At 44.5% G+C, this 22,862-nt stretch overlaps 1 protein-coding gene across 4 annotated transcripts in view; it reads left to right on the forward strand.

Annotated features, from left to right (window-relative positions):
• The window catches only part of LOC138640081 (NACHT, LRR and PYD domains-containing protein 3-like), a 155,771-nt gene extending 133,906 nt beyond the window's left edge, over positions 1-21,865 (forward strand). For 2 of the 4 annotated variants that reach the window (XM_069728805.1, XM_069728806.1), the window contains 3 exons: positions 19,147-19,317; positions 20,058-20,228; positions 21,413-21,628. In XM_069728805.1, coding sequence (XP_069584906.1) covers positions 19,147-19,317; positions 20,058-20,228; positions 21,413-21,494 — 424 coding nt within the window. In that variant the 3' untranslated portion in view covers positions 21,495-21,628. Of the gene's footprint in view, positions 1-19,146; positions 19,318-20,057; positions 20,229-21,412 lie in introns of all 4 variants that reach the window. The other 2 variants (XM_069728804.1, XM_069728807.1) reach the window with 2 other exon arrangements.
• The last annotated feature ends 997 nt before the right edge of the window (positions 21,866-22,862 follow it).

Consider the following 22,862-nt stretch of genomic DNA (forward strand, 5'->3'; position numbering starts at 1 on the left):
GGGGTTTGATTTACTTTTATAGCGGGTTTTTTAGCGGATTTTTATGATTGGCAGCCGTCACACACTGAAAGACGCTTTTTATTGCAAAAAATATTTTTTGCGTTACCACATTTTGAGAGCTATAATTTTTCTATATTTTGGTCCACAGAGTCATGTGAGGTCTTGTTTTTTGCGGGACGAGTTGATGTTTTTATTGGTAACATTTTCGGGCACGTGACATTTTTTGATCGCTTTTTATTCCGATTTTTGTGAGGCAGAATGACCAAAAACCAGCTATTCATGAATTTCTTTTGGGGGAGGCGTTTATACCGTTCCGCGTTTGGTAAAATTGATGAAGCAGTTTTATTCTTCGGGTCAGTACGATTACAGCGACACCTCATTTATATCATTTTTTTATGTTTTGGCGCTTTTATACGATAAAAACTATTTTATAGAAAAAATAATTATTTTTGCATCGCTTTATTCTCAGGACTATAACTTTTTTATTTTTTTGCTGATGATGCTGTATGGCGGCTCGTTTTTTGCGGGACAAGATGACGTTTTCAGCGGTACCATGGTTAGTTATATCTGTCTTTTTGATCGCGTGTTATTCCACTTTTTGTTCGGCGGTATGATAATAAAGCGTTGTTTTTTGCCTCGTTTTTTTTTTTTTTTTTTCTTACGGTGTTTACTGAAGGGGTTAACTAGTGGGCCAGTTTTATAGGTCGGGCCGTTACGGACGCGGCGATACTAAATATGTGTACTTTTATTGTTTTTTTTTTTTTTATTTAGATAAAGAAATGTATTTATGGGAATAATATTTTTATTTTTTTTTTCATTATTTTGGAATATTTTTTTTTATTTTTTTTTACACATTTGAAATTTTTTTTTTTTACTTTTTTACTTTGTCCCAGGGGGGGACATCACAGATCAGTGATCTGACAGTTTGCACAGCACTCTGTCAGATCACTGATCTGACATGCAGCGCTGCAGCCTTCACAGTGCCTGCTCTGAGCAGGCTCTGTGAAGCCACCTCCCTCCCTGCAGGACCCGGATCCGCGGCCATCTTGGATCCGGGGCTGGAGGGAGCAGGGAGGGAGGTGAGACCCTCGCAGCAACGCGATCACATCGCGTTGCTGCGGGGGGCTCAGGGAAGCCCGCAGGGAGCCCCCTCCCTGCGCGGTGCTTCCCTGTACCGCCGGCACATCGCGATCATCTTTGATCGCGGTGTGCCGGGGGTTAATGTGCCGGGGGCGGTCCGTGACCGCTCCTGGCACATAGTGCCGGATGTCAGCTGCGATAAACAGCTCACACCCGGCCGCGATCGGCGGCGCTCCCCCCGTGAGCGCTGCCGATCGCATATGACGTACTATTGCGTCCTTGGGAAGTAAAGCCCACCCCACATGGACGCAATAGTACGTCTAATGGCAGAAAGGGGTTAAAGCACCGGGCCCGGATAGGTTTTCGGTTGAATTCTATAAAATGTTACAACCTTACTTCTCTTTTTTTTAATCATATTGTTGACTCGGGGTCTATGCCTGACCAATTCAGCGAAGCTTCTTTATCTTTGTTGCTAAAGCCAGGCAAGGACCCACTTCTCCCTGCCTCGTACCTTCTGATCTCCTAAACGTTGAATTTAAATTTCTTACCAAAATCATGGCTAATAGACTTCAGTGTATACTTCCTGATATTCTCACCTCATCTCAAACGGGTTTTGTCCATGGTCTGTCTATCACTTATAATATTAGGACGGCATTGGCTGCCATTACACATAGCTACCAGGTTAAAGCCAAGCAGCATATACTGGTTAGCCTTGATGCTGATAAAGCCTTTGATCGAGTGTCTTGGTTTCACCTTATTCGAACCCTTAAGTATAGATTGTTTGGCTTTACCTTTTTGCAACTTTGTAAGGACAATTTATACCAACCTCCAATCTTGGATTTGGCTTAATGGTATTCAATCAACCTCTTTTTCCATCTTTGGCGGTATGAAGCAGGGATGTCCCCTGTTACCTCTGTTATTTAATATTGCCCTGTACCATTGCTGAGATACCTGGAGATGATCCCTTCCTTTGGGCCATTGAGATCGGTCACCATACGCTTAAAACATTGGCATTTGCTGATGATATTTTACTCATGATAGCCAACCCTACGGAATCCATTCCTTCTATAATGGATGCCTTTAAAGAGTTTGGAGCAGTTTCAGGATTTCGCATAAATTACGAAAAAGCTCATGCATTGGCTATCTTCAAAACTGCTCAGAAACAGTGGCCGTTCCCTTTCCCCGTTCAGTGGAGGAGGGACTCCCTGCGTTATCTTGGGATATACCTACCCTTAAACCCCCATGATATTTATAAACTGAATGTTCGACCCCTCATTTCTGCGGTTGTACAGGAAATACAGTACAATCCTGGAAATCCCTTAATCTCTTTCCCTAAAATACTTTTTCCTTACAGACGCTGCCAATTCTATTATCTAAAGCTGATGACAGGTTTTTAACAAAAGTCTTCTGTCAATTTATTTGGGGCTCAAATTGGGGCTCTAGAATTAAGGTACCGTCACATTAAGCGACGCTGCAGCGATATAGACAACGATGCCAATCGCTGCAGCGTCGCTGTTTGGTCGCTGGAGAGCTGTCACACAGACAGCTCTCCAGCGACCAACGATGCCGAAGTCCCCGGGTAACCAGGGTAAACATCGGGTTACTAAGCGCAGGGCCGCGCTTAGTAACCCGATGTTTACCCTGGTTACCATTGTAAATGTAAAAAAAAAACACTACATACTTACATTCCGGTGTCTGGTTACGTCCCTCGCCTTCAGCTTCCCGCACTGACTGTGAGTGGCGCGCCGGCCGGCCGTAAAGCAGAGCGGTGACGTCACCGCTGTGCTCTGCTTTACGGCCGGCCGGCGCTCACATTCAGTACAGGGAAGCTGAAGGCGAGGGACGTGACCAGACACCGGAATGTAAGTATGTAGTGTTTTTTTTTTACATTTACAATGGTAACCAGGGTAAACATCGGGTTACTAAGCACGGCCCTGTGCTTAGTAACCCGATATTTACCCAGGTTACCAGTGAAGACATCGCTGAATCGGCGTCACACACGCCGATTCAGCGATGTCAGCTGGAGATCAGCGACCAAAATAAAGTCCTGATCATTCCCCAGCGACCAACGATCTCCCAGCAGGGGCCTGATCGTTGGTCGCTGTCACGCATAACGATTTCGGTAACAATATCGTTGCTACGTCAGAAAAAGCAACGATATCGTTAACGATATCGTTATGTGTCACGGTACCTTTAGTATTTTTAAGCTACAACAAACTACCGTAAATCCTTAGGTGGCCTTAATCTCCCTAATATTTGTCTATACAGTATAGTGGCTGTCTTCTGCAACTCCCTGGACTGGATCTATGCTTTCACCCGCTTCACTAATACTCCAATAGATGAGGCGATGTGTAGACCTATTAGTCTCCCTGCTCTGCTCCACCTACGACAAGCCGAGGTCCTAGTGGAGGTTAGGGATAAACCCCTACTGTGGTCAGTAATCTTGGGATGGCGCCGTGCTAGACGTATTAGTGGACTTGACCCCCATATTTCGGTGTTTCTTCCCTTCCGAGGCAATCCCTCCTTTCTACAGGGCAGGCCACCCCTCATCTATCGTGTGCTTGGTAATAATGGATGTAGACTGGTTTGTGACATGTTGGCGGACAATCAATGTCCTCTTACTTTGGAAGACACTATGTTTAAATACTGAATCCTGGAGGGAGATAACTTTACTATTACTCAAGTAAGACATTATGTAGGCTCGGTACTGCGTGATACACCGGACGACGTTAGCATGCACCCTCTAAACTTAATCTCCATTATAGCCCACGCGGGGAATTACTCTTTGAGTTTTATATACAAGTCACTGAAACCTTCCATACAGTGGTCAGACTCTTCATCGGGCCCAGTGTGATGGGTATCTCAACTAACTGACTGTCAGGTAAAAGACCCCTTGAAAGCCACATTACGTATTAACTCTGTATTACCGTATGATAGTTACACAACCATGACTCTCATGATATTCCATAGAGCATACAGCTCTGGCAAAAATTAAGAGACCACCACACCAAAACCCTGTCATGGGCAGCCCAATCTCCAGACCTGAACCCCATTGAAAACCTCTGGAATGTAATCAAGAGGATGATGGATAGTCACACGCCATCAAACAAAGAACAACTGCTTAAATGTTTGCTCCAGAAGCAGCGTGAAAGACTGGTGGAAAGCATGCCAAGGCGCATGAAAGCTGTGATTAAAAATCATGGTTATTCCACAAAATATTGATTTCTGAACTCTTCCTGAGTTAAAACATTAGTATTGTTGTTTCTAAATGATTACGAACTTGTTTTCTTTGCATTATTTGAGGTCTGAAAGCACTGTTTTTTTTTTAATTTTGACCATTTTTCTTTTTCAGAAAAAAATACAAAATTTGTTGCTTGGAGATTCGGAGATTTGTTGTCAGAAGTTTATAGACTAATTTCCATTTTACTCAAAAATATACCTATAAAGAGAAAAAACAAACAAACTAAGCTGTATATCTCCTCAGAGGTTAAATCTAAAATGTCCCCCTCAGGTTATTTTCCCTGCCCTAAATGTTTACATTGTGCAGCTGATATTTTTCATTGTTTCTGGGACTGTCCAAAAATACAGTAGGATTGGGATACACTCTTGCAACATCTGTTCAGAAGTTAGAGACTTTTAGGTGGTAAAAATACACATTTTCATTTCTGTCATGCCACTTTGCATTAATTCCTGTAAAGCACCTGAAGGGTTAATAAACTACCTGACAGCAGTTTTCAATATGTCAGGGGGTGCTGTTTTTAAAAATGGTATCACGTTTGTGGGTTTCCCAATATATGAGACCTCTAAACTCACTTCAAACATGGATAAGTCCCTAAAAAAATAAATTTTGTAAATTTCCTTGAAAAAAATGAAAAAATGATGCTACATTTTTAAACCTCCTAAAATGCTAACAAAATAAAATAACATTTGACAAATTGTGCTGATGTAAAGCCGACATGTGAGAAATGTTATTTATTAATGTTTTTGTGTGGTATGACCATCTGGATTAAAGGGATAATCATTCAAATTTAGAAAATTGCTAATTTTTTAACATTTTTCTCAAATTTTTGATATTTTTTATAAATAAACACAAAACATATTGACCTAAATTTACCATTATCATAAAGTGTAATATGTCAGGAAAAAACAATCTCAAAATCACTGGGATTTGTTGAAGCATTGCGGAGTTATTACCACATAAAGTGACACTGGTCAGATTTCAAAAATTTGGCTCCGTCACTAAGGGGTTAAATTCACATTTTTCGAGTTTGATATAGAAATGATTCTCCTGTAGACATTCCAGGACTAACTGGACATGCCTGCGATGCTCTCCCAAGGTATCTCAAAATATAAGAATGTCATCAAGATAAACAACATGTGAAGCAGCGATCACTAAGACGGTTGGGGTGCACTCACTTGTCGGCGATATTTAAACTAACAGCAACCGTTTTTCAGTTACATATGTCCATGCCTGGTTTATTACACCTCCATAAACCATGGTAGGCCATGTGAACATCACAGAGCCGACATATAGTCCATTTCAGTTGCGGTTACGTTCACACAATTCAATACCTGATGCCCGTCAGTTCACAATCCCCCAGGCTCTGGGTTACCTGCTTAACAGATTCTCCGGGTTTGCAGCCTGGCTTCATATAGGTCCTGTCACTAGTCCAGACCCTCAGTGCTTCCTGGACTTCCCAGAGCTCCACCAGCTACAGCCTCACACTAGCCTATCTGCTCCCCTTGTGGTGCAACCACGAAACATATAGGACCTTTCTGACATCACAGGAACACACCCCTGGGAGATATGTGGTTAACCAGTCCTACTCATCACTTTCTGGTTAACCCTTAAATACAGCCAGCCCTTCACTAATATACAGGTTTGTGGGACAACAAGACCCAGCAACCTGTCCTGGATTCAGATTGCAGCAGACCTCTGTCTGTGCGATACATACCTGTTTCTCAGTATACCACTAGTTGGCACATCACGTACCCTCCCTCTTTGTTCAAACCAGTGGGGATGTACACATGACTACAGTCCATGGCCCTGAGAAAAGACGTCCCTGTCGTCTCGAGCTACCAGTCGAGGGGACCCTCTCCATCTACTATATACATTGGCTCCTGGAACCTGATACCTCATCGTCACCTGATTCTTTAGAGCGCTATCATCCGTCACTGTCACCAACTTCCTTTTCGTGACAAATGTGGCACCAGATTTAGTCATCTCACAATCCCGAGTCATGACTTGGTTAGACCTCCCCCCGCCCTGGCGGTTAATACAGCAGTGTGATTCACTTCACTATGTATCTACGGTCAGGATCGACTTGGTATTTTCGCATACACTATTAGGTCTCTTGCTTAAGACCCCAGCATTGGTTTAACAGGGTATTCACTACCTCTCAACATAGTTTGCCCACTATCCTCAGCACCTCTTCGGAAAGCTCTCAGATGGTGTTTTCCCCCATCGCCTAGAGACCCGTTGTACCACTTGTCTCTAGCTTCTGCTGTGGGCCATCTATGGTTCGTTCGTTCACATTAGCGTCGCGTCGCTGTTGCGTCGGCGACGCAGCGGCGACGCACGGAAAAACGCGCGTGTTTTGCGACGCGTGCGTCGTTTTTTGACGAAATCGGACGCAAGAAAAATGCAACTTGTAGCGTTTTCTTGCGTCCGACGCTAGCGTCTAAAACGAAGCACGTGTCGGAAAACGCGTGCAAAAAGACGCACGCGTCCCCTATGTTAAACATAGGGGCGCGTCGCCGCTGCGTCGCCGACGCAACAGCGACGCGACGCTAATGTGAACGTAGCCTTACTGGGAGGACCCCCACTTCGTTGACTACCATGCTTTAAAGATAGCTTCCATTTTTGGAAGCAATGCTGTCTCGCGATCCTCACTCTTTCCAGCCTTAACTGCTGTACTTCCTTGAGGTGAGAAGAATCCGCATATTGCTAGTGCCTCTTCCCTGTCCCCACCATGAGGAACGGAACTATACCCATTTCCCTGGGTATCTTGTCTTTGTTCTTATTGGGAATTCTCACTCTCGTCACTCCAGACTTATCTACCATTTCCTGCATGATACACCTATACACACAGGGCTTATACAATGGCGCTTCCCACAACAATGCACAATCCAAACAGAAAAAGGGAGAAAATGCCAATAGTAAGATTTCAATCACTTTATTAACCATTTTTAAACAATTAAAAAAAAAAAAAAATGAAGATACAAATGCAAAATACAACCGCCCAACTGGGTAGTGCACCCCTATATATTAAATCAATGTCTCCATAAATTACCTACCATATCACTCAGATACCACATACAAAATTATTGCTTATATTGATACATATATTAGCCCTATTACATGGGAATAAATAAATTATTTTGCTCATGGTGGCCTATCCCAGCCTACACTCTTCCTATAAGCATATTCCCAAAGTTTCACTGAAATAAATTGCCCTGGTGTCACAGATGTTAAAAGAAAGCTGAGACTTTATGCAATCATTGTAGTGCACATAGGTGGCTATATATGTGTATATATCTCCTTAATAGGTAATTCCTCTATACCGCTGGTTGTTGCTATATAAAGATTCTATTTATAAGATATGCAAATATATGGAGTAAACAAAAGGTATTATATCAATCAGATAAAGTGCATAGTGCTCATTTAAAGATAACCACAAAACATGTATTACACATCTATTCAAAAAAGGTACGGCAAAACACCTCTAACATAGCATTAATTGCAGCAAACACAGGCAAAAGCAGGAGATCAGTTTAAATTTTCATAGGTATTGAAAGGGTATATGACCTAGTCAGGCAGCGTGGGTCCCCGACGCGCGTTTCACGTACAGCTTCTTCCTGGGGGTTTTTCCTTGTGTGTGAGTGTATTGTGCGTGCTTTTATATTCCCATAAGTCAATGGTGGCAGCGGTTAGGTACGTCGCTTCCGCCGACGGACTGGGCATGACGTCAACCCCCAGTGGGCGTCACGTGCCGCCGGCTCACACACCCCCATCCGACGTGTCAGGATGAGGGGGCGGAGTAAGCTACAGTACAGACGCGTCTCCAGGGAGACCCATACCTGGAAGTCTGCAGAAGCGCTCATCGCTGGAGAATGCTGGAACAAGATGTTAGTGTCCTACACTGTGCAGATGACTATTATAGCCCTGAGGCCGGTTTCACACGTCAGTGGCTCCGGTACGCAAGGTGATAGTTTCCTCACGTACCAGAGCCACTGACACACGTAGACACATTGAAATCAATGCATCTGTGCAGATGTCATTGATTTTTTGCGGACCGTGTCTCCGTGTGCCAAACACGGAGACATGTCAGTGTTCGTGGGAGTGCACGGATTACACGGACTCATTAAAGTCAATGGGTCCGTGTAAAACACGTACCGCACATGGACGCAGTCCGTGCGCCGAGCAGGAGACAGCGCTACAGTAAGCGCTGTCCCCCCCACGTGGTGCTGAAGCCGCCATTCATATCTTCTCTGCAGCAGCGTTTGCTGTAGAGAAGATATGAATAATCCTTTTTTTTTTGTTTCTCGTGTTTAACATAAAGATCCATGTCCCCACCCCCTGTGCGCCTGCCCGCTGTTATTAAAATACTCACCTGGCTCCCTCGCTGGCGCTGCTTCCTGTCCTGGCCGCACCTTCTACTGTATGAGCGGTCACGTGGGGCCGCTCATTTACAGTAATGAATATGCGGCTCCACCCCTATGGGAGGTGGAGCCGCATATTCATGACTGTAATCAATTCCAAATTGATCCCTACAGAATTCCAAAGACATCACAATATAGGCAAAGCCATAGATATCTAATCCTATTCCATGGTACACGTAGTAATCATAAAAGTTTTCAAAAACTGACATATCATATACATACCGTAATTAAATCTGAACAGTCCCTGGGATGTCAAGTCCCAAGGAGATGCACCAGGAGTATGTCGTCTTTCCACAGCCGGATTCCTGGATTTTTAATGTTGTGTATATGTATGCAGCATCAATAGTAAAAATATCTAATGTTACAAATAATAATAATAAGTTATTCTCACCCTCCGACGTCGCGCCCTGTCCTCAGCAGTGCAAGCGGCAGGTTCCGGTGCTAAGGATGCTATGCGAGAAGGACCTGCCATGATGTCACGGTCATGTGACTGCAACGTCATCACAGGTCCTGCGCTCATACCAACCCTGGGACCGGAAGCTGCCGCGTGCATCGCACACAGGCGCCAGGACTACAAGGGGCCCTCGGAAGGTGAGTATATGTTTTTTTTTATTTTAAGTCTTTTTTAACCTGTTACATACGTGGCTGGGCAATATACTACGTGACTGGCCAATATGCTACGTGATTGGGCAGTATACTACGTGTCTGTGCTGTATACTACGTGGCTGGGCAATATACTACGTGACTGGGCAATATACTACGTGACTGGGCAATATACGACGTGGCTGGGCAATATACCATGTGGCTGGGCAATATACTACGTAGCTGGGCAATATAGTACGTGACTGGGCAATATACTATGTGGCTGGGCAATATACTACGTGGCTGGGCAATATAATACATGGGCTGTGCAATATACTACGTGGACATGCATATTCTAGAATACCCGATGCGATAGAATCGGGCCACCATCTAGTGTAACATAAACACACATTATATTGTATATTTTTTATATATACATATATAACAAAAAAATTGAGAAGATCTGCATGGTGAATAAAGGCTCTTAGGCCCTGCTCTCACGAGCGTATAACACGGATGAGTGCTATGTGATGGTTTTATCTCACAGCACTCGGACCAGTGTTATATTATTCGTCAGTGCAGATCTGCTATTTTTTCTACAGACTGAAATTGGTCTGTGGAAAAAAAAATCACAGTATGCTGTGAGTTGCTCAGGAATTCGGATCGCTCGCATCCACTGAAGTCTATGGATGTGTGTGAAACATCGTCCTGCACTAAGCTGTCATCTGAGTGCAGTCTGACATCCACGGCCTCAGACATTGGAGAAGATGGAGGAATTAAGTTCTCATCTTCTCAATGTGCTCCTATTCTCTCATCCAGGAGAATCAGATCACATTAAGCTATATACAGAGCTCCTGTGTATGTCCCTGTATTACCTGCACACTGAAACTATGTGCAGAGCTCCTGTGTATAGTGTTAATATTAGTATTGTTTCTTTATTAATCAGTATTGTAGTATTTGGTCACTATGTGGTGGTAATACGTGGTCCCTCCATGGTGTAACTGTATTTGTCTCTTGAATATTATTGGTCATTTTAAAACAATTATGTGACACATTCCCTAAAAGAAAAATAAATAAAATGTACCTAAAAAGAATTTTGGATATTTTAAGACATGTTTAATAGGTTAGAGTAGAGCCCGGCAAAAAGAGTCTACCTTGCTGTGGCAGGCTTAAAAAAATAGTATGGCTAAAAAAAAAAGCTGATGGTTATGTAAGGGAACTGTTAATGTGTGATTGGTGAGGATGTGGTGCAGAAGTGGAGTTTTTCTGTGAGTGGGCAGTGGGACTGTGGAAGGTTTCGGGGTGGAGGTAGAGCCTGGGTGTAGTCTCAAGGAGCCTGAAAATTTTGCCAGTATGGGGCCCTGAAATTCCTGATGGCAGCTCTGGTGGGTTCCTCAACTTCTGCACCCTCGGTCTTCACCTGGGTCTGAGCAATGGCAGCTTCAACCCACTCTTTGGGTCTCAGCGGTGTCACCTTCAAAGGTTTTTGCTTCTTCCAACTCTTCCCCCTCAGAGTCTTTGGAGTCTTCAACCCTCTCCACTTCTTCACCCAGGAGGCGCAGTTCTTGTCTCCAGCCTCCCTAGAGGTGAATCCACCACTGGTCTGCTCTCCCTGAGCATCATGGACTCCTGCTCCACCAGCACTTCCCAGGATTTCTTCTCCCATACCTCCATCAACTGACCAACCATTATCAGCAAGAGTCATTTGGACCACTTCTTTGTGGCCCTTGCTCCTTCGGCGATGGGAGGATTTTCCGTCCTCGTTGGGCCCTTCCTTACTGTACTCCTTTTGTCTCTTAGAGTCACAGTCACCCCCGAAGTCTGTGTCACACCCCACAGTATGGTGAACCCTCAAGTTGCTCTCTAACTTGGTGTCAGCTCCACCCGTTTTAGCTACCACATCACTGCCAAACATAATGTGGTACACTTCAGGTGACGTCAGGTCAGTAAGTTGTGCAGAAGCATACCTTCCTCCGGTCACCCCTACTTCTGAGATGTCAGTTTTGGGAGGTGTTACTGCCTTAATGTACCCAGCCCCATCAGCAGAGAGCCCTTCATCCTCCTGCTGTAGAGGAGCTCCCTTCTCCCACATGTCTGAGAACAGCCTAGATTCCTGGCCTACTATCACTGGATAGCTTAAGTTCAGGACTGCAGCGACATCATGGCTGGCAATGTCATTGGCCATCTCGAGGATCACCCTGGACACCGGATAGTCTTTAGTGCCATCATGGATGCAGGTGACCCCGATCTTCCTTATGGGTAGTACATATACATTTGGCACTACTCTCACTAGGGTCACCAAGCTCCCAGAATTAACCAGTCCAACCACGCTCTCTGCAATCATCTGCAGGGCACACCCACGTAGCCCCTTGCCGGGTGGGTAGTTCATATGGCAGACAGGGCACACATAGTACACTTGTCCCCAGCAACAGTCCGTCTGTGCCACCTGTTTGACTTTGGGATGCTCTGCACCCTTTTGGGCAACTACCCCCTTTTGGGATACCACCCCTTTTGGGACTCCACCCACTTTTCGGGCAATTACACCCTACTGGGATACTGCACCTTTTGGGATTCCACCCCCTTTTGGGCACCTATCCTTTTGGGGTACTCCCCCTTTTGAGACTCCGCCCCCTTTTGGGCAACTACCCCCTTTTGGGAGAACGCCCACCACAGGAGCCGGTGGGGTGTCCACAGATCACAGAAGTGATAGAACTCTTCGAAAGCATCACAAGCAAGCCACCTCACACATGGCTGCTTCGCCTCCCATGGCTGTCGCTGGACCTCCTGGCACTGCACACCGATCCATACCTGGCATTTTGCACAGCTCCTGCTGCGGTCGCTCTTGGTCCTGGCACGCTCCTCCGAGCCACAGCAAACCTGGGTTGAGTGCGTTGATAGCTTCATAATCCCACCGAGTTACTGCCAGAAGCTTTACTCTTCGTGGCCCTGCCGAGCCACAGCCAGACGCCTGCTTCCGCATGTGCTGTTGCAGCTATATCGTTGCCCTAGCAACCAGGCTTCACTGCTGCAGAATCCAGAAACCTTGTCCGTTGCCCCCAGCAACCGAGCTTGTAGGCCTCGTCCCTTGCCCCTAGCAACAAGGCTACAAGAGTACCCGCATTCTTTCCACCAGATGTGATGTAGCGAAGATGGTTGGTGTTCACTCACTTGGCGGCGATATTTAAACAAACAGCACCATTTCTCAGTTACATATGTCCATGCCTGGTTTATTACACCTCCATAAACCACGGTAGGCCATGTGAACATCACAGAACCAACATATAGTCCATTTCAGTTGTGGTTATGTTCGCACAATACCTGACGCCCATCAGTTCACAATCCCCCAAGCTCTGGGTTACCTGCTTAACAGATTCTCCGGTTTCCCAGCCTGGCTTCATATAGGTCCTGTCAGTAGGCCAGAGCCTCAGTGTTTCCTGGACTTCCAGGAGCTCCAGCCAGCTCCAGTCTCACACATGGCCATCCGCTCCCCCTGTGGTGCAACCAGGAAACATATAGGACATTTCTGACATCACAAGAACACATCCCTGGGAGATATGTGGTTAACCAGTCCCACCCATAACTTTCTGGTTAACCATTAAATCCAGCCCTTTACTAACATACAGGTTTGTGGGACAAGACCCAGCAACCTGTCCTGGATTCAGATCGCAGCAGACCTCTGTCTGTGAGATAGATACCTGTCTCTCAGCATACCACTAGTTGGTACATCACAAACAACAAAATGCTCCAAGAAATCTCTGAAAACATCATTAATGAAGTGCTGAAAGAAGGCAGGGGCGTTGCTAAGGTCAAAATGCATAGCCGGTATTTAATATGTCCATATCTATTTCTAAAGGCAGTTTTCCACTCATCTCCCGGGCGAATTTGTAGGAGATTGAAAGCCCCTCTTAGATTGAGTTTGGTCTTGACAGAACGCCATATTTTCCAGCAACACAGGAATTAAATGGAGTGTGTATCAGTTTTTAATGGTAATCTTATTTATTTATCTGTAATCAATACATGGCCGCAGAGTTGAGTCCTACTTTTCTACAAAAAAACAAGGGTGCTCCAGCTGGTGAAGGTTGAAAGAAGCCTTTCTCTAAATATTCGTCCAGGTATTCCTTTAGTAATTTCAATTCTGGTTCAGAAAGATTGTAAATTTGCCCAAACGGAATGAATACTCCAGGAAGTAATTCAATGGGACAGTTGCAAGAACGATGAGGAGGCAGTTGATCGGCTTTTGATCTGCAGACTTCACTGAACTGCTGGTACTGAGGTGGTAGTTTATTATCATTCTGATGAGAAATCTTGGAAATTTGAATATGTTTGAGAACAGATAAATCAGCATGGCAATTGTTCTTACAGTACTCAGACGGAAAAGTAATGGCTCTCGATGCCCAGTTGATAGAAGTGTTATGAATTGAAAACCAGGGAATTCCTAGAATAACTGGAAATTTTGGAGAGGATATAAGATGAAACCTAACCACTTCATGTTGATTCGGCTCAATGCAGATTTCAAGTTTAATTGTCTTGTAACAGGTCCAGAAGATAAAGGTGGTCCATCTGCAGTTTCCATATCGACTGGCTTGGATTTAGTCCTACTTGCAATGTTATTATCAAGTGTAAATTGTAAATCCATAAAATTTCCTCCTGCTCCAGAATCTAACGCATTGTACTCTGTGGCTCTTGATTATGACCTGTATGGAAATGACAAAATGAGACGATGGTGACTGCTCTTTGCCTATATCCTGCATTAGAGATGAGATGGTCTGCATAACCGAATCTGGTCGTTCAAAAAAGTCTAAATTGCTTGCAGTTTTGACATTTGTGAAGGCTAGAGTCCTTTTATTAGGACAGTTAATGGCAAAACGTCCAGAGCCCCACAATAGAGGCGGATATTTTCTGTATGTCGCCTCTCCTTCTCTACTGCAGAAAGAAGTTTACGGATTACATCAATTTGCATAGGTTCAGGCACACTTTCCATTTTTTGTTGTTTGTTTCGCTTTCTGAAATTAGACGTAGAATCCTGTCCATGTGCCCTTGGCCCGTCTGACCATGGACGGGATAGTACGTCATAGCGATCAGCCGCGCACACAGGCGGTGTGCTGCTGATAGCGGCCAGGTGTCAGCTGATTGTCACAGCTGACACCTGGCACTAACACGAACACAGCATTCTGGAGCTGGCACAGGGACTGACAACCCCTCTGCCTTTGGATCGGAGACGTGGGGTCCCGATCGCTGCCATGGAGACTCGATGTCAACATGATGACATCCGGGTCTCCAGAGCTGAGAGACTTCCTGTCATGCGCAGTGAGGTCAGTGTAAAATACATGCAGCGCTGACAGCTTCTATAGCATGCAGATCTGCATGCTATAGAAACGATCAGCCTGCACAAAATGATTGTCCCATACTGGGACAAAGTGTAAAACATAGAATGAAATAAAAACTTTTTTTTAATAATTGTAAAAATATTTAAAAAAATAAAAAATCAATATTTATTCTATCAATAAATAAATATATGAATGAAGAAAAAATCTAAACAATAAAAGTACACATATTTGGTATCCCTGCGTCCTTTATGACCCACCCTATAAAAGTTTCCAACTAGTTAGCCCCTTTAGTGAACACCATAAAAAAACAAGGCAAAAAAAAATGCTTTATCATCATACCGCCGAATAAAAAGTGGAATATCACACGATCAAAAAGACAGATATAAATAACCATGGTACCGCTGAAAACGTCATCTTGTCCCGCAAAAAACAAGCCCCTATACAGATCGATCAGCAGAAAAATAAAAAAGTTATGGCTCTCGGAATAAAGCGATGCAAAAATAAGTATTTTTAAGATAAAATAGTTTTTATTGTATAATAGCGTCAAAATATAAAAAAATAATATAAATGATTCATTGCTCTAATAATACTAACCCGAAGAATAAAACCACTTTATCAATTTTACCACACTTGGAAAGGTATAAACGCCTTCCCTCCCCCGCCCCCCAAAAAAGAAATTCATGAATTGCTGGTTTTTGTTCATTCTGTCTTCCAAAACTCAGAATAAAAAGCGATCAAAAAGTGTAATGTGCCCGAAAATGGTACCAATAGAAACGTCAACTTGTCCCGCAAAAAACAAGACCTCACATGACTCTGTGGGCCAAAATATGGAAAAATTATAGCTCTCAAAATATGGTGATGCAAAAACTATTTTTTGCAATAAAAAGCGTCCTTTAGTGTATGACAGCAGCCAAAGATAAAAACCCGCTATAAGGCCTCTTTCACATGTCTTGATATTTCCGGTACCGGAGATGTCCGTGTCCATGTGTCTAATACTTGCGGCACACATGTGGCATCTGTTTACTGCATCAGTACTACACGGACGGGCGCCAGGGAAGAAGCGTTACAGTAAGCACTTTTCCCCTGCGTCGGGTGCTGAACACGGCTCCCATCATTCTCTCCTGCTTTGCCAGTGATCGGCACAAGCAGGGGAGAATCGGTGATCGGCAGAGCAGGGGAGAATGATGAGAGTCGTGTTCAGCACCCGGTGCCGGGGAACACTGCTTACTGTAACGCTTCTTCCCCAGTACCGATGCATTTCACATGGATGACATCCATGTGTGTTATGCGTATGCACGTGTGCTGGATGTTCTGTGGCCCGTGCTGACATTGACAAACGGACATGTCAACGTGTTTTGCCCGCGGACACTCGGTACATGGAAACACACTGATATGTGCACAGACCCCTCCCGAGTCTCTCTGTATGGCTGCCCAATGGTATAAAATTTTGTGACACACCCATGGTTTCAATATGATTACTGCTCCCCTAGATGAATTCATCGAGAGGTGTAGTTCGTGAAATGGGGTCACTTATGGGGGGTTCTGCTGTTCTCCCAGTGGGTCATGGCACCTGCAAACAATAACAATAAAATCTGGCGCTCCTTCCCTTCTGAGCTCTGCCATGTGCCCAAACAGTGGTTTACCCCCACATATGGGGTTTCAGCATACTAAGGATAAATTGCACAATAACTCTTAGGGTCCAATTTCTTCTGTTACCCTTGGGGGAAAAAAATTGGGGGTGAAAAGATCATTTTTGTGGGAAAATTATTAATTTTTATTTTTACGGCTCTACGTTATAAACTTCTGTGAAGCACTTAGGTGTTCAAAGTGCTCACAACACATCTAGATAAGTTCCTTAGGGGGTCTAGTTTCTAAAATGGTGTCACTTGTGGGGGTTTCCACTGTTTAGGCACGTCTCCAAATGCGACATGGTGTCCGATCTTAATTCCAGCCAATTTTGCGTTGAAAAAGTCAAATGGAGCTTCTTCCCTTCCAAGCTCTGCCGTGCGCCCAAACAGTGGTTTACCCCCACATATGGGGTATCAGCGTACTCAGGACAAATTGCACAACAACTTTTGGGGTCCAATTTATCCTGTTACCCTTGGTAACATAAAAAGGCAATCTTGCCTTGCGCAGGCGTGTACTATGGAGGACAGAGAATGAACTTCAATCCAATATTGCAGCCAGCATGCAGCCAGCGGGTAAGGAAAGGGTGAATCAAACACCCAAAAACCCCGCCTCCATGGCTGAAGATTGTTCCCTCCAAATTCAGGTGACAGTGTCCCTTTAAATTCCATGTGGTATATGCCACCCAGCGATGGAATTCTGAGGTATATTGAGCTACGTAAATTATGCAGTTTTTTTCAGCGGTAGCACACCGATTCGGGTCATCAAACCCTTGATCCAGAGTTGTGATGAAGGAAATTAAGTCATTAAGGAGTTCACAATTATTTTCCACATAAGTTGAGGCCCATGCATGAGTCTCATCAGTCATATTACTGATGAAAATAAGCTTTTTCCTGCCACTGCTAAACGGAGCAGGTTGCATCTGGAAACAGATACGACTTTGATTAAGGAATCCACAGTAAAGATGACAATCCCCACTGAATTTTATGGCTGCAACAGACTCTATTTTGTGTGCGAGATTATTCTGTTACAAACTGACCCGAGTTAGAGTAATGTTATTGTGGCGCCCCAGGGTCCTGGTCGTCACAGTAGCATTGCTTTTCTCACGTGGTGATGTTATGCTTGAAGGCAAGAAGGAATAACTCTAACCAGGTAACCACAAGCATGCAACACATTCACACTCCAGGCCACAAGGGGGAGCTTTTGATCCTATTTACTAGGTGACTCCCTATATATATATATATATATATATATATATATATATATATATATATCTGGTAGTCTGTAGGGAAATTTAGTCAGTTCTTGCCAGGAAACAGCAGGAGGCAGCAGAGGGTTTACGGAGCTGTGTGGCCGCAGTGCAGCAGTTCCTCGAAAGAGACATTCAGAAAGCCGAATACATTGCAGTGAACGTGCAGGAGAGCGAAGCACAGGAGAGGATACCAAGGGGAGACCAGCCCCGAGCAGGCTGCCTCCTTCTGAGGCGCAGAGACCGGTAGCTGGAACACCGAGGATCGTAAGGCTCTCCACAACTTACATCAGAGACCGGCAGGACAGCTGAATTCCACGTTCCCTGTCCGCCTTAGTACCCAGGAGGCACAGTGACACCCTTAGAAGCTGGGGCATGCTAGAGTCCCTATAAACAGCCTCAAGTCACCAGTCATACAGGTCGTGTCCTATCCTATACGGGTGACAGAGAGTGAGAACATCTGTGAGGACCTTATGTGAAGCCATAGGCAGTAAGGGACTCCAACACCACGGTGCTAGAGGAAGGCTTTGATTTCCACCTGGGTAAGGGGACTCCTAACTTGCCTCCAAGCTGGCTGGACCCTGTCTGCCCTGTGATCTGGTGCCCTGGACTGTGGCTGCCTGAAGTTGACAGTAAACAAGGTAAAGATACTGCAACCCTGTGTCCTCATTCTTTACTGCGCCATTCACCATCTACACACCAGGAGCCCTGGGGATATACTTCACCTGTGGGAAGGTATACCATCTAGCTGCCATAACATCACCCTAGAGGACCCCTTAACGCAGCGTCGGTCCCCACTGACCGAATACCACAGGTGGCGTCACGAACATATACTTTATTCCATTTAAAGACCTTTCCCTTTTACATGGGCACCTAGGGCTACGAACCGTGACATCCCGCTGTGAACTCAGGACCCGGTACCGAGTACCCCACGGCCCTGGCAGGTGACTCATTATTGCAACCACTAGGGGCATCACCGGCAGGTAGCGTAGTCAGGAGTTAGCCAGAGGTTAGTACACGGGAGCAGCAGTATAGTTTGGAGGATAAGCAGGTTGCGTAGTGAAGGGTTAGCCAGTAAGTACACGGGAGCAGCAGGTGGAAAGAGAGCTCTGACTACTGGCTGGGAGCTCAATAATCTCACAAGGAAGGAAGGGCAAAGTCAGTAGGGTGTTCAGTTCAGAGATTACAGGGTGGAGCCAATCAGGAACAACACAGGTACTAGTATCTGTGTTAGCAAGAACTGTCCAGCGAGCTGAATAGCTCAGAGGGAAAAGCTGCCGCCTGGTGCACAAGAGCTGCTGGGTTCAAGTTCTGACACAATAGAACTTCCAATTTAAAGAACACCAGGTAATGTGGAGATGAGTAGTTAGGATACCTTTAGGTATATGCTCTATACAGTCTGTATCACTGTGTAGAATAAAGGTGTGAATGCTGCAGGAAATGTATACACCATCACACATGACAAGGTTAGATACAGTAGCTCAGCAAGAAAGATCACAGGCTTGGATATACTGTACAAGGTGACCTTTAGTAATGACATTTTTTCCCTACATTCACTTTCTACATATTTTTTTTAATATCGCTCTATGCCCACCCCTACCTCATCTTTTCTTTTTATAGTTTGGGTTATAATCACCTACCACACAGTGCCTGCACTCAGTTGGCATCTGTATTAAGGAATAACCGGTCCCTTCAGATGCTTGACCTGTCGAATAACCGTCTGTATGGTCCTCACTTCAATGACTTGATGGAGGCTCTGTCCAGTCCAGAGTGCAGGATAGGAGCATTAATGTAAGTATGGAGACGTGGGGTGGGGGCAAGTTATACATAGATTGTATTATTTCTTGGTATGCCTGTCTATGAGATAAACTCCTGCCTTCATTTTGTTGTGACGTCTCTACTGATATCTGACTGTCTCATCTCCTCACATCACTTATCTATGACATGTAATGGAGATATAAAAATGTAATCTCCAGCTATTATTCTTACTATTCTACTACTGTAAATGGTCAGAGAATGAGAGGAGCCGCATCACATGGAAATACATTGAGGGAGACATTTATCAGATGTAATCTGTAACGTGCAGTATAGAAATTATCCCATCGACGGAAGATGTGGCCATTTATAGTCCTACTCTGTACCATGCACAACAGATCAGAGGGCGCACATAAACCCCTCACACTGGTTACACCTCATACATTATAGACGGGTACATTAATTCTTGCATGTGTAGGACAAGCATTAGATTTGTGTAAGAAAAGAAGCGTCTCCTGGGCCACAAGTTGCTCCAAATCCATTATACCACATGCCCCATGCAGATGAATTTGGCACAATCCACAATAACTTTCTGATCTCACTGTAGTAACATCTTATGACAGTGACGTACTGTATGTGCTCCATTCTGGTGATTGGTTGACATTTCTGGATTTCACTAACAGTTGGGACATTTTCTCTCCACATTCAGAATGTACAGATTTTATGCTAACTCTCTGTGAACGTGTCACTAACATCTCATCTTCTTATTCTTACAGGTTGGTTGGTAATTATCTTCCAGAATCTTCCTGTACCCAGTTGGCTTCTGGAATAAGGAATAACAAGTGTCTGAAGGTTCTTGACCTGTCTAAAAACCTTCTATATGGTCCTCACTTTAGTGACTTGATTGAAGCCCTTTCCAGTCCAGACTGCGGGATAGAGGAACTACAGTGAGTATGACAGTTGTGTAGAGGACGGTGACATGTGAGTATTAAACACATGTACAGGATGGAGACATGCGGGTATAAGAGGTATGTCAAATTAGCCTCACCTTTATAAAGGATGGAATTCCATTTGTAACCAACAACACATTTAATGCGCAACACACTGACAAAACAGTTAAAAATGTTGTGCAGAACACAAACTCAAACTGACAGTGTCGCTGTCAGAGGTAACATTTTCCTGCTGTGACTGAGACAAGTGATGTGCCATAATTCTATAATGCCATCCGCTTCCTCGCCTCTTATGCTTGCCAGAGACAAAGGAGGCCCATTCTGTCTTGTGTTTGGTAGGGCTACTGCCTAGAAGGCAACTGCGGGTGGTCGTGCTTCTGCTACTTGTAGCGGCTCCCACATTCCTAGCCATGGTATAGGTTTTGAATAACTTTTGACAATCTTTTCAATGCCAACTATTCAACCCTTGCCAAAAAAGACATAAATATAAATTTTAAGTAAGTAGGTACACATACAGAAAAAAATGTGACAGCAGGCCGCAGGATATGTGTGGCAAGTATGGTTATCAAATTGTACTAGTAAAACAGGTGTGCAGGTAATGACATGCACAGGTAATTGTCTGCATAAACAAATGACAGGAATTTGAGAAGACTTAACTAGTTTTTATGGACAACCCCTTTATCACCTATCTGAAGGAGAGCTGATAACTTGCTGATTGATAGGGGATCCATTCCCGGAACCCGCAGCAATTGGCAGATAGAGGAAAACTTTTCCTTAATGGGAAACTTTAATCCCCGTTAAAAAATGTCTCGGCTTTCTGATTTTTGAGTGACCTGCCATTCATTCTCTATGGGACTGTCGGAAAAAGTTGAGCACTCTCAGCAGCACCATAGAGAATTAATGGAGCCAATGTTGCCTGGTCCTCCATTCTATCAGGAATAATATTTCCCTGTGCTGCCGATCGGCACAGGATCCAGTGGTCAGACCCCCTCGATCAACAAGTTATCATATGTGCTGTGGAAAAGATGAATATACATAATAAATGGCAGTTATTTTGATGGTAAAAATGGCCAAAGAGATAAAAAGTGGGACGAAAATTGGATTGCGTACACCCATGAGCACAGAATCTAAGGAAATCCTCCTAGTGCAGTCACTAATATTGAGGTCTGTTTTTGTTCCAGCATGCGGGACAATGGATCTCCTAAAGAGAACGAAATAAGAAGACTGAAGGAACTTAAGCCCAATATGAAGATAATTTACTGAAGGAATCAGACGCTGGACCTGCGACCACATGATGTCTGCACTACTGATCCAAAAGTCAACGATAGCTTCAAACCTTTAGGATATGTGCACACGTCCAGAATTGTCGCGGAAATTTCCACAGCAATTCGCAACTCCCTGCCGCGGGTAAAAGGCATGCAGAATTGGCATGCTTTTTCACGCTAAACATTACCGTTTTGCAAGCATAATTAGCTTGCAGAATTCTAGCGTTTTCCAAGCAATTTGTAGCATCCCTTGGAAAACTGACAGGTTGGTCACACTTGTCAAACACAGTGTTTGACAAGGGTGACCAGCCTTTTACTATTGATGCTGCCTATGCAACATCAATAGTAAAAAGATATAAATAATGTTATAAATAATAAAAAAATAAAAAAAATTGTGATATTCTCACCTTCTGGCGGCCCCCGCAGCCTTCCCGCTCCTCGCGATGCTCCCGGCAACTCCCGTTTCCAGTGATGCCTCACGACAATAGCCCAAGATGATGTAGCATCAAGCGAGACCGCTACGTCATCCAGGTGATTTGCGCAATGCATCCCTGGGAACGGGAGCTCGCGGGAGCATCGCTAAGGCCTGGGCTGGATCCGGGGGCCGCCAGAAGGTGAGTATATAACTATTTTTTATTTTAATTCTTTTTTTTAACACAGGATATGGTGCCCAGTCCCTAGAGGTGATTCCGCACAAAGAATGAACATGCTGCGTCTTTTTCCGGAATGCTTTTCCAATGCAGAAAAAAACACAGCATATGCACAAAAAATGCGGAATGCATTAAATATGATGGGATGCTTATGTAAGCTTTTTTTAGCGTTTTTTCCGTGGAAAATGGAAAAAATCCTGAATGTGTGCACATAGGCTACGTTCCACATTAGCGTTATGCTAGTTTACGTCGGGCGACGCAGCGGCGACGCATGCGTCATGCGCCCCTATATTTAACATGGGGGACGCATGCGTTTTTGTTTGTTGCGTTGTGCGACGCATGCGTCTTTTTTGCCGCAAGCGTCGGACCAAGAAAACGCAACAAGTTGCATTTTTCTTGCGTCCAAATTTTGGCAAAAAACGACGCATGCGTTGCAAAATGCAGCGTTTTTGCATGCGTTTTTGTGCGTTTTTATTTGCGTTGTGCGTTGCGTCGCCGACGCAGCGGCGCACAACGCAAATGTGAACGTAGCCATAGCCATAAAGATATTCACCCCTCTCCTTTGGGCCGGTTTCACACATCAGTGTCTCCGGTACGTGTGGTGACAGTTTTCTCACGTACCAGAGTCACTGACACACGTAGACCCATTCAAATGAATGGGCCTATGCACATGTCAGCGTGTTTTCACGGACCGTGTGTCTGTGTGCAGACACACA

Source organism: Ranitomeya imitator, chromosome 1, assembly GCF_032444005.1.
Source record: "Ranitomeya imitator isolate aRanImi1 chromosome 1, aRanImi1.pri, whole genome shotgun sequence".
NCBI classification, from domain to species: Eukaryota; Metazoa; Chordata; class Amphibia; order Anura; family Dendrobatidae; genus Ranitomeya; species Ranitomeya imitator.